The sequence below is a fragment of the Poecilia formosa genome, unplaced genomic scaffold, assembly GCF_000485575.1.
Source record: "Poecilia formosa unplaced genomic scaffold, Poecilia_formosa-5.1.2 Scaffold95, whole genome shotgun sequence".
In the NCBI taxonomy this organism is placed as follows: domain Eukaryota; kingdom Metazoa; phylum Chordata; class Actinopteri; order Cyprinodontiformes; family Poeciliidae; genus Poecilia; species Poecilia formosa.
In genome coordinates, this window is record NW_006800034.1 from 1000310 (window position 1) to 1012521 (window position 12212).

Consider the following 12212-nt stretch of genomic DNA (forward strand, 5'->3'; position numbering starts at 1 on the left):
CCCAGAGGCGCTTTGATGTGGGATCAAATCTGATTAATATGTTCCAACTCACCTCGGAAGCCTTGTAGGACATTTAAAGAATTTTTAGTTGGAAATAAACCTTACAGTTTGGTTTTATAAATGTTTTTTAAACATGCTTTTGTGGCAGCTTTAATTGAAATTGCTTTAAAGAGGCCATAACAAGTTTTTTTTGCTTACTTTTCAGGTGGACCACGCTATTGCCTTGTGCTCAGAGATGCACAACATTAAAGAAGCAATATATGAGAATGCAAGTAAATTGGAAGGGATTGGAGAAGATTACCAGACTCAAGTAAGTCATTACATTTTTTTGCTAATAGCAGTGGCTTTAAGTTTCTCTTCAAAGTCCACCACCTTGTACCAGATATGACTCAATTAAACAGAAAAAAAAAAATATATATATATTTATCTTTTAGGGAAGCACTACCAAAGAGTACTTTCTCAACAGAACAAAGCAGAGCTTGGAGCGCTACTTCTACTTGATCGTATTTAATGCTTACCTTCATGAACAGGTAGCGTTTGTTTCAGCTTTATTAACACCATTTGCAGTTTTGTGATAAATCAGCTGCGGCTCTGCTGTGTTTTCCAGTATCCCCTTGCCTTTGTGTCCAACTTCAGTCAGTGGATGTGCTGCCACGCCTGGTTGTACAGGCTGCTGGCCCGCATGGACGTGTCGGAGCTGTCTGCTCCTGCCGAGCTGCTCACCAAAGGAGCCCGCGTCCTGGTGAGGAACCGAGCAGCCGGCAAAGCATGCACCGAATATGACTTACCTTTTCTCGTGTTGTTGAAGTTCTTGGGATTTTTGACTTTAGATTTTACATTTTGTGTTCAAGAATATACTTGCATTGCAATAAATTAATACGTTAAGCTAAAAATTAATTATTACATTAGCTTTTTTATTTAAAACCAGAAATAGTGGCTGTAAACTATACATGTTGTGTTGGATCAGATCATTCTTGTCTTTAGAATCAAGTAAGCTATTTTTGTTTTTGTAGTCTTTTTATTTTTTAATGAGTCAATATATTTACATTTTTCTCCATGAGTGTGAAGTTATATTAGGACAGAAGAATAAATTAAAGATTGTTTACCAAGTTTTTCTTCTGAACAATTCAGGATTCATGCATTCTACTTGGTCCCCTTTTTTTTCTGTTTCTTTGTTCTTTGCTGTCCTTCTTCGTTTTTGTCTTCCTTTCTCCCCTGTCTCCTTTTTTTTTTTTTTTTTTTTACATTTTTTTTTTGTGAAGGGACAGAAGTCTGTGTTTATCTGGGATATATTAAAAAATAACTTCAGTAAAGTTTTTTGTCATGAAATTTCTTCCAGACTACGTAACGCTTTTTTTTTTTTTTTTTTTACATTCATCCTTGTTCTAATTTCTATACTTCCATCCTTGTTTTTTTTTCTTCTTTTCTTCCTTCTTTTCCTGTGTTTTTGGTAGTCCACTCACCTTGGAAATGAGATTCTGGAGAAATGTGGAATGTTAAATGTTTGGGAATCCTGACAATTAAATAACTGCAACACTGGATAGCAGCACTGCTGCAGCATCTCTCCTCATGATGAAAATGTTAAACTCCTAAACACGTCTACATGTATTCAAATCTGAATAATCTTTAACTTTTTTTCCCTTTTAAATCAATCATTTTCTCACGGTGAGATAAATTTCAATTCAGATGAGGTGCTGGTGCCCCACCTGCCACCCACACCGCCTCCTAAGCTCTCATTTGTATCTTCACACGCACTCTGCGTTTGTTGGCGCTGTGATTAATGCGTGACTGCTTGTGTGTCTGAGCAGGTTGCTGATGAGTACTTGGCCCCCGACGTGCTCAGCACAATCAAAGAGATGAAGGTGGCCAACTTCAGACGAGTGCCCAAGATGCCCGTTTATGGAGTGGCTCAGCCGACGTCAGAGGTGAAGTGCAGCCGCTGATTCTGTCGTCAAATTAGAACCGGCTGTTTTGATCATCTGCCTGTGAGATGAAAGTCAAGCATCTGGAGATGAGTGAAAGATTCTGTTTCTGTCTAATCAATGCTCTGCTGCTGCTTACATTTCCAGAGGATGCAAGAAAAATGATTAGACACGATCAGTTCACACACTCTCATCAGCAGCTTGAAATGTGCATTAATTGCAATTTTTCAATGATGCATTTGATCTTGTTTTTCGTTTGCGGAGGTAATAATAGTACAACATACAAATAAATTTAATTGAAAAAAATTCAGCACTGATTTTGCCATAATTCAAACAGGTTGAAAATTATATACATGCAAACTGAAATGTATATAAATTCCAGACTTTAAGCCGCTCCTTTTTTCTCACACTCCGAACACGGCGGCCTATACTAAGGTGCAGCTAATGCGTGTTTGTTTTCATGCCGACACAAACATCGTGCCTCGTGTCGGTGTGGTTGTGCGCATGTGGGTCAGGTGCGGCGGTGGGTTTGCCCTGAGAGACGGGCCCGCGCCCTGGAAAGCGTCGCTTTCCGGTGAGCACAAGCAACGTGCGTTACTGAGAAGTACTTACAGGCAGCCGTGTTACAGGCACTATTAGGAAAAAAAGCATTTGCAATATGTATTTGTTTATGTTGCCATATGGATTAAATTAAAAGTTAAACGCAATGTAAGACGTTTCTGTGTAAACGTCTTACATTGCAACGTGGGACACCTGCAGCTTACAAGCAGTGCGGCTTGTAGAAGTACAAAATTGGTTTTCTTTCTAAAATTAGAGCCCTAAATTGAAAGTCCAATTTATGACACTAATGCTTTCAGTGAGAGCATGTCTGCCTCTATATAAAGGACATCTATAAAGAATAAAAACCACAGATGATTTTTTTTTGGGTTTTGTTTGGAATCATTTCTTCCAAAACACGCTTACTTTCATTCATTCAAAAATAAACAGCAGTTCTTATTAATATGCATTGCTGTACTCTGTAATAATCAACAGTGCAGACACGCTCACAGGAAAGACTCATGATTATTTCATGAGCATTCGGACGCCCACCACAGGAAGCACAAGCTGGACTTCCGTCTGCTTGCCTAATTCCTGGCCGTTCTTTCTGCAGGCCATCGGAGCGGTTCTCGCCCACCTGACGGATGAGAAGAGGAAGCACAACCACGTTTTGTGGATCAACGTGCACGAGGAGTTGGCGCTCGAAGGAAATGGACAAATCTTCATTCCCAGGGAGCCCTCGTGTCTGGACCAGCCCATCCCCGTCCCAACGAGTGACCCGCAGTTGCTGCAGGTAAAAGAGGAAAGAAAAAGGAAACAAATGCATATGAAAGAATTTATACATTGGGTCTGTGTCTCCACTCGTCCTGCAGAAATTGGAAACCTCGCTGAAGGAGGAGATTCTGCGAGCTCAGAAGTGGCTGGAGGTGACTCTGGAGCAGGAGAAACAGATGAAGATGTTTAAAAGCTGCCTGACCATTCAGGAGATCTTCAACCAGCACAAAAGCTCCCACCAAGGCCTCGTGTACAAACGCATCCCTCTGCCGGACTGCAGCTCACCACGGGAAGAAGTAAGCATCCACCATCACTGACCTACCATTGGGTGTTTTTTTTTTTGTTTGTTTGTTTTATTTAGCAATGCAGGAAAACAAAAACAAATAGAGTATTAAGTATGGCACAGACATCTTATTTAAAAATAAGTATATTTGGGTGAAGGAAATCAGATTCAGGGCATCCAGTCTGGATAGGATAAAGAATAAGTTTAAGGCTCCCTCTGGTGGTTAAAAATGTAGCTACATCTGGGTGACTAACTCTTCACATTAAGCAAATTTCATCACGTCATTTCTCATCCTCTTAACTGTCATGAGGACATCAGTGTCCCAATAAAACCATGGTCTGACATCATCTATAGGGGTGACAGTTAAACGGTTTAAGTGAAGCCAAGACATCCTGTAGTAATTTCAGACATTCTTATTGTGTGTCTTGTTGTTTCCCAGGATTTTGATAAGCTTCACGAGGCCATAAGGAATGCGTTAGCTGAAGATCCCCACACAGCTTTTGTCTTTAATTGCGCCAATGGCAAAAGCAGGTCTACAACCGCCATGGTTGTTGCTGTGCTCACTCTCTGGCATTTGAAGGTAAGCAGCAGAATTATTAAAGTTCTCTCTTTGGGCTTTAAAATCAGCATTATTCAGGACTTTTTTTTTTTTTTTTAACTGAAACTTGACCTGGGTTTGCAGGGTTTCCCAGAGTGCACAGACGATGAGATTGTCAGTGTTCCTGATGCCAAGTACACAAAGGGAGAGTTTGAGGTGTGTATGCTCAATACAAATATATTTATTTCGACAGAAAATGAACAGATGCACGTAAGACAAGCTTGCACATTTAACCATTTGTTTAAAATCTTTATGCTCTTTATCCATGGTAAGATTCAGATCTTGGATGAATTGATTGTTATCACCTGTTGTAAAAGTTTGTTACACCTTTTCTAACATTTTTACAGTGCTGGCTGCATTTATTATCATTCTTGGTAAAGATTGTTAAAACACTTCAAAATGATTCTTAGAATTATATTTATTTAATTAAAAATATTTTTGCAGTTTCATAATTTCACCCATTAGTTTATATATACTTATAAAGGCTTGAAAATAATCCAGGTTTAACTAAGTTTACTACTTATTACAACATATTAATGAGGCATGTTTTTGGGAATTCATGAAACCGCAATATTATTAATTGTTATATTTTCCAGTTACACAGTGTCACTTGTCTATTTCACTTCCATCAGCACTCTGTGAGTTTTTGTGTCTTGTGTCAGTGGGAGCCTTTCCCTGAAGGTGGTGTGTTTTGTTGGCATCTTATTGAGCGCAACCTGAGCTGAGACACAACTTAATCCATTTCAAGACAAATAATTTAAAAACACCTCGTTGTGCGGTTTTTCCACTGGGTTTACAGTCAGTGCTTCAAATTGAAAGCAGCGATTAAGTCTTGTTAGAAGCCAGAGAGAAGCTCTGGCTTCTCTCATCTGGTCTGTTAGTTAGAGGCCGTCTTTTATTTTTTATTTTTTATTTATTTATTTTTTTTCCCCCTCTTGGTTCAGCGTCGTGACAATGAGTCAGTGGTTGGAACCTGCTGGTTGGGTCCTCGGCGCAGGAGGCCACACTCTGCAGCCACACAATACCACATGTCAATCACAGCAGTGTGTCCATTGGATTTTCTCAGAGGCACAGAACGGTCACCACGGAAACCTTGTCAGCCTCCAATTCAACCTCCTACAAAAATAGGATGTCGTAATCCCCTTTGAATTAACTGCAAAAAAAAAAAAAAAATGCTGTGATGGCTCCCAAGTCTGACACATTATTCAGTAGAAGAAAAAAAGCAGTTTTAAATAACCTCCCTACTTTCACCTAGTTATGCCTTCTGGATTTCTGTCATGGATGTTTTGTTGCTTATGAAACGCGTTTCATGCCAGAGCCTTTTAACCTCAGCAGGCAATTTCTTTTAACTTTAACTTGCTGCTGCTTGCTTCACATTCAGCTCCACTCTACAAAGATTCTTTTGTTGGTAATTTGATAAACGTGGTGGACAAATTTAGCCATTCAAAAGCAAAGGGTATCACCCAGAACTGCTAGAAACCTAAACTTTAAAAAGTTGGTTTTGGTTTTGCTAAATCAGATAACCTCAAGCTGGACACTTTGTGAGTATTGTGGAATGTGTAGGTGATGTAAAGGTGAGGAAACGTGCCAACTGTAAATGAAGATACACTGATGTGGTTATTGTTTACCACTGACAAAAAGAAGTGTAGCTGCTTTTTAAAACCTTTCAAGCTGTATTACCAATAATGCTGCCCAGTATTTCACAAACATATTGTAATTACAAAGTCAATATTCAGATGTAGAGCCTGTTTGATAGAGTCTAACTGCAGCGGATACCCACACGCGACACAGATTACAGTGCCTTAAGGGTACAGAGCATCAGCAGCACAGCTGAAAATAATAAAGTCAACGGACAATTTCAATTGGCAAATGGTATGCTTAAATTTGGTCTGTTTTCTTTTGCTCTGTTGGCTTATTTTCATTGTTAGTCTTTAGTTTGGGTTAGGTATCTGAAAGATAAACGTTCTTAAAACAAGAAATCATGTATTTATTGTCCTTGCTTACCCAGGGTGGTTGAATAAACCCATGTGCATTGACAGACTGTGAAGTTGTGTCCATCAAAGTGAAGTTTGATGCAAACTGAGACAAATTTTGAGATGATTTTTGCATCAAAGATTTACCATGGAAAAGAATGTTCTGCCTGCATTGTTGCCCTTCTTCTCTCCCCTCTTTTTGACTTTTCAATTTCTGCCACCCAGAGGAAAAAAAAAAAAAAAATGTAGTGACCGCTTTCTGTGACACTGTTTTCCCGGTTTAACGTCATGCGCATGTGTTGCTGGACACACTCCCTTTTTCTGCAGGGTCAACACTATAAACGAACACAATGACACACATTTGCACTAGTGCGCTAATTGGGTCAGGACAGACGAGCTGTGTTCTTTACATCTGACCTAAGTTTCAAAATGTCTCCTGTTTTGTATGCATGCTTTTGAGATATTTATGCAACATCGGATGGATCGAAACGTACATCAAAATAAAAGGGTTTGTATCCATTAAGTGTGTTTCCTGTAAAGAGCTAAAAAACACACACACTCATAATTTTCTTCCTCTTCACAGCTTTGCACTACTTGTTGTTTGTGGAGGAGCTGTGGAAAAATGTTAAGGTTTATGATTAAAGTTCATGAATATCAATCATGAAGTTTATTCGTGTAACACATTCCTAGCTTTGAACAACATGGCAGTTCAAAGTGCTTTACATCATCAAAACACAAATATAGAAACACATTATGTAGTCAACAATATAAATCCCTTTAAAAGGTACTGCATAAATAGCATGTGCATTGTTTCTGCCGATCTGCAGGTTGTTATGCGAGTGGTTCGCCTTCTCCCCGACGGCCACAAGAGGAAGAAAGAGGTAGACCTGGCACTGGATTCCATCAGTGAGACCATGACCCCCATGCACTATCATCTGAGAGAGATGATCATCTCCATTTACAGACAGGTACACCCCGAAACATCCATGTTTACTTGAAATGTTACTAAAGAAGAAAAAAAGACAGGGACTTGGAAGTTAGACGTGGGTTTCAACAAAGGTTTAAACTGAGGATTAGACTTTTTGCAGAGAGTTATCTTGTGAAAACACCTACGTTGCATTGTAATGTAGATTCCTTTTGCTCTTAGTGACAAGCAACAGTTTAGATGATTTATGTGCAGTTGCACAGGAAAACCTGTAGATGGCCTCAGGGCTACAAATTTATGTGTCCGCTGCTTTTTGTGGAAAATAAAAGCGACCCAACGCATCTCATCTCTGAAACTAAATGAAATTCCCTTGGATTAATGGAAAACAGTATAAAGGGGGCGGGGGAGGGGGGGGGGGTGTGCAGGAAAAGATGAGGATTTTGGAGGTTGACCTGTTGGAAGTATTTTACTTTCAAGCTGATCATAGTTTAAACATTGTTACAGACCACATCATATCAGTGTCGGCTGCTTCCTTTGCCACAAACCTTGAATGTGTTGTAATACAACAAAGGCATGCAAGAAGAGCCAAGAGAGAGAATAATTCAAAGATTCTGATCGTGAAAACATTCCTGGAAGCTGTTTCAAGGAGCTTTCATCTTGTGTTTTAATTATAAGAGTACAAAGAGAGCGAAAGCAGTTGAGGTTTTGATTTCTGTCTGAATATTTTTTTTTTTTGTACCTTCACGTCTACAGCTCTGTTTAAGCCATTTGTAATGCAGACTAATCATGGTGCCTCTGTGCACCGTCAGCTGCCCTCGGCACACGGGAGGCGCCCGGTCCTGTCTCCACCGTATCAATGGGCCTCATTGTCCCATGAACTCTGTCGTTTTCTCTGCCTGTCACTTTCAGATACCAGGCTCCAGGAAAAAGGGGTGCCTTGTAAACTCTCGTTACAATTATTGCGACACTAATTACTTACTTAATTTTTTTTTTTTTTTTTACTTACGTGTTTTTATTACATAATGAAAAGCTGATAGAGCTTAAAAATGGCTTTTTTTGTAGATACAATGATTAATTTTAGACTTTAATGTCATTAAAAATTCTCCAAATGAAAGGTGTTAAATCTCATATTTTCACGCCTTTTTAGTGTCAGGCTGTTTTGGTTAAATAGTAAACATGAGTCATGACCAAAGACTTGAATCCAACAAGATGTAAATATTCCGTTGCATATTTTTCTAGATATCCTGCAATGAAATGTCAGTAATTATTGATATTAGAAACATAGGCTATGTCTGTGAGAGCGCAGTCGACAAGAAGACGATTTTACCTGTTCTTTAAAACAAAAACTAAGTGGTAGAGAAGTTTAAAAGATTAGTGGGAAGCAGAGCTAGCATTGCTAAAACGGCAGGAAACTGTCATTTTTTTCCCAATCCCATAACAGAAAGAAAGTGAAAGGCCAAAAAGATAAGACAGAAAAGCTACGCTGTACTTTGTTCAGCCTATCTATGCTGAAAGTGTTGCCCTCTCTGTCTCTCATGCAGCCTGGAGGAACTGCAGATATGTCGCAATATTTTTCCGAAGGACATATCCCTGAAGTTTTACAGACCTACCATATGTGGGTTTTCTCCCTAGTATTCAGAAAGTGATTTCATCCTTTACAGTGACATTGACAGCAGAAGAGAGGCTGCTTTGCCCCAAACAGTTGTCTGTTTTGATAAGACCTGTCAATCAACTCTGTGGTGTTCCAGGAAAGTCACTACGTTTATGAAGCAGGAGAACAACCTTTTTCTGTATGTTTCTGTCTGCACGATTCACTGCAACCGCATTGAGACATTTATTTCATGCAGTTATCCCAACTGCAGAAACTCCTGCTGGGAAAGAAAATGTTTGTCGCTTTTCAGACAAGCACTGCTGCTTCTGGGACACCTTCCGGTTTCAAGATTATTTTTACATTGTCACAGTACAGATAATACATTTAAATATTTTCAGTGCCCAAGGTAATACTGACTGAATGTATAGTGGACGCTCGCCTATTCCTGGTTCAGTATCTGTATTTGTATTTCTCCAGTCTGAACCATCAGCCTGGGCGATAAACAGTGCCAGATGTTGATAGAACTGGCAGGCAACAGCAGACCAAAAAGGGGGGAGAAATGAGGGGAAAAAAGTCTTACCCCCACAATAAACCCTCCCCCATCTAAAACTACCATCTTCTCCCAGTTTGACATTGGCTTAAGAGCCTTAAAATCTCTGCTGCCAACCAGACGTAAGACCACAACTCAGATACAACATCTAACACTTAAGTTAATGCAATAAAGGAACAGTTCACAGTTTCTGCGCAGCTGCAGTTTTATTATTATTATTTTTTGTTATTGTTGACAGGCTTTTTAAAGTTTTGTTGATGTATGGTTATAGGTTTGGCATGGGATCTTAATTTAAGAATGGCTAGAATAATTTCCTCACCAGCTCTCAGTTGTCTTTCCTATTTGTTCGAGTCTTCCACTCCTCTCCAATCTTCTTGTTATATCTTCAGCCATCACCTTGTGTTTCTTATTGCAATACCACATTTCAACAAACAGTTATATTTCTGCTGCTTTTCCAGGACATCGTTTTGCTCAGTGTGCCCAGTGTTACCTTTCATTCCAATAAGCTGCGGTCTCTGTAGCCTTGACTGATTCATTTCCGAGCAGCATACACTCTCTGACCCGAGAATGTGATCGCTGAAGATCGCTGGCTTCTGCCCAGACCTTCAAGAAGCTACTGAAAGCAAAAGTGAGCTGCGCTTCAGAATTGGCCAGTCTCATCAACCTGAACAGTAATCCTTTGCTGCTGGGTGAGAGCGGCTGCTAAAATTGTTTTTTTTTTTTTTTTGTTTGTTTGTTTTTTTTTGTTGCCTTTTGTCAAAAATGTGATGCTTTTCCACACAGGTGGTGAAAAACATACAGAATGAGAAAAGAGTGAGTGGTACTAACCTTGCTTCTCTTCTTTGTATGTGTGTGTGTCCAAAGAAAGGTGCTCATGGTTTGGATGGGGCAATGGAAAAATATTTTAAGATATGGAAGAATGATGTGTGCAGATTTTCTTGCATAAAGTTGACGAAAGTATTTAGACCAGAAAGACAGAGGAGCAACTAGGACCTCCAAGCTCACCGATGATCAGGATTTCGAAGCAAAAACAATGAAAAAGATGCACTATAACTGCATAGTTATAGTGCATCCCTGTTCAACCTTTATGCTTTAGAATCCACCCTGATTCCTTGTCTTTCCTTGATGCAACTTGTAATATTTTGGCACAAAAGTGTTGAAGCAAACATATTTTCAAATCCAGCAAAATACCAATATGTAAAACCAAGATAGTTATGTTATTTTCCACACACAACAACTTCCAAATGGAAGATCTGAAGGTATTTTTTCTCTAAACTTGATGATTTATTTCCATCTCTGGGTGTTTGTATTATCTTGTAATTTCTTTGCAACCAACAGTCCAAATCACTTTGAATAATCTACAAGTAATTTGTCTCCTTGGGAACGTTCTGAGGAAACCCTCACCTGATTTTGCATAATGACCTTATTGGATTTCTCATGTCATACATTTGTTGGTAGAATTTTTGTTTCCTTCAGGTTTTTTTGTCTTTAAGCAGTAAATCTGAGTAAATTAGACGTGTAATTTCTAAGTACGTCGCTGTCTACGGTAACCACATGTAACCTGCAGAAATGCAATTTCTCCAGTTGCATTTTTGGAAAAGTTATAATAAAGACATTTCATCACATTACGGTAGCACACAATCTGTTATTAACAGGTAAATTAGTAAAGACGAATTTAATATCAATGGCAAAGGCATTTTAGCTGCATTCCAGCTAATTTCAACACCTTAAAAGCTACTTTGTGGATTCATCCCAAGATTATCCATTGCTGCACAATTTTAGAGCATCGGTTTTCTAAAGTTATTGCTGTACTCTTTTCATTAGTTTTTTCTGTTCTGTAATTTTAGAACTATACATTTGCTCATTGAATCCTCATTGAGTTAGTATATTTGACCTTAATCAAGATCCATTTATACTTGTATATAAATATATTTAAAATTTAAAGGCTCTCTTCTGCCGTTTCAGTGTGCCAATAAATAACATTGTACTATAGATCTGTCCACAAACTCTCTTGGGTTAATCTTGCCCCATCTCTCTCAAAAAACGTTGTCTTTCTCTCTCTCATTTTAAAATTAAACTTTGTCTCTAAAGCAGCAACAGGCTGGTTGTATTCAAATGCTAATTTTATCTAGTTGCACAGTCTGTGTAGAGACAATTATGTTAATGTGCTTATTTGAGTTGCTCACTGTGAGATTTCTCATTGTCTTATGGTTTCTGCAGAAAGTAGAGCTTTATTAAAGTGAAAGAAAATTGAAACGCGGTTTCAGAATCTTCAGATTAGACGGAGAGTGTCCGTTGAGTCTGTAAACTCAGTTGGGTTTAGGTCTGAACTTTGGTCAAACAGGCATGAACGCTGTGCTAAAGCATCGTAGTGCTGATTGCTTGTTTAGGCGAAAGGTAAACCTCCGGTGCACTCTCAAGTCGTTTGCTGTCCCTAACAAGTTCCTTTTAGGATTGCTTTGTTTTTTAGCACCATTCATCTTCCTTTTTTTCTGATCAACCTCCTTTCCTCTGTTAAAGAAAATCCCACCCCCCGCGCCCCACAGCATGACGCTGCTCTTGCCGTGTTGAGATGGTATGCTTGAGGTGATGTGCAGCGTAGCTTCCATCATACATTGTGTTTAGATTTTGTTCAGATTTTGTGTCATTTTATCAAAGCATCTTTATATATCTTCTGCTCCCCTTTTACATCCACAAGGCACTTCAAGTTCCAGTGTCTACTTTCTCTTTTTTTCCACAATCCATTTTACAATGACTAGTTTACTTTCTTCACCAGCCTTCTGCTTTTAGGTTTTCTTTTATAATCCTACAACGCCATTTCTCAAAATGGTGGTTCAAATTCATGCCAGCTAAAAAAAATAAAATAAAAATTACCATAGACATCTGTTTCCAAAGACACGCAAGATAGTTAAATGCCACCCAGACTAGCTTTGGTGCTGTTATCTGTCAAATCCTATTGAGTCCCAAATCATTTCACTGAGAAAGGGTCACGTTTTTCTGCACCAGCTAATCTGCTACCTTTGAATACATTGAATCAGAAATATTTTAGAAGAAAATTG

The 12212-nt window shown here is 38.9% G+C and overlaps 1 protein-coding gene across 8 annotated transcripts in view; it reads left to right on the plus strand.

Annotated features, from left to right (window-relative positions):
- pald1a (phosphatase domain containing paladin 1a) overlaps positions 1 to 12212 on the plus strand; it is a 45716-nt gene that overhangs the window by 18231 nt on the left and 15273 nt on the right. For all 8 annotated transcript variants that reach the window (XM_007558298.2, XM_007558301.2, XM_007558299.2 and 5 more), the window contains 9 exons: positions 206 to 310; positions 435 to 530; positions 608 to 742; positions 1809 to 1925; positions 3073 to 3252; positions 3332 to 3529; positions 3956 to 4096; positions 4199 to 4270; positions 6915 to 7055. In XM_007558298.2, the coding sequence (XP_007558360.1) occupies positions 206 to 310; positions 435 to 530; positions 608 to 742; positions 1809 to 1925; positions 3073 to 3252; positions 3332 to 3529; positions 3956 to 4096; positions 4199 to 4270; positions 6915 to 7055 (1185 nt within the window). The remainder of the gene's footprint in view (positions 1 to 205; positions 311 to 434; positions 531 to 607; positions 743 to 1808; positions 1926 to 3072; positions 3253 to 3331; positions 3530 to 3955; positions 4097 to 4198; positions 4271 to 6914; positions 7056 to 12212) is intronic.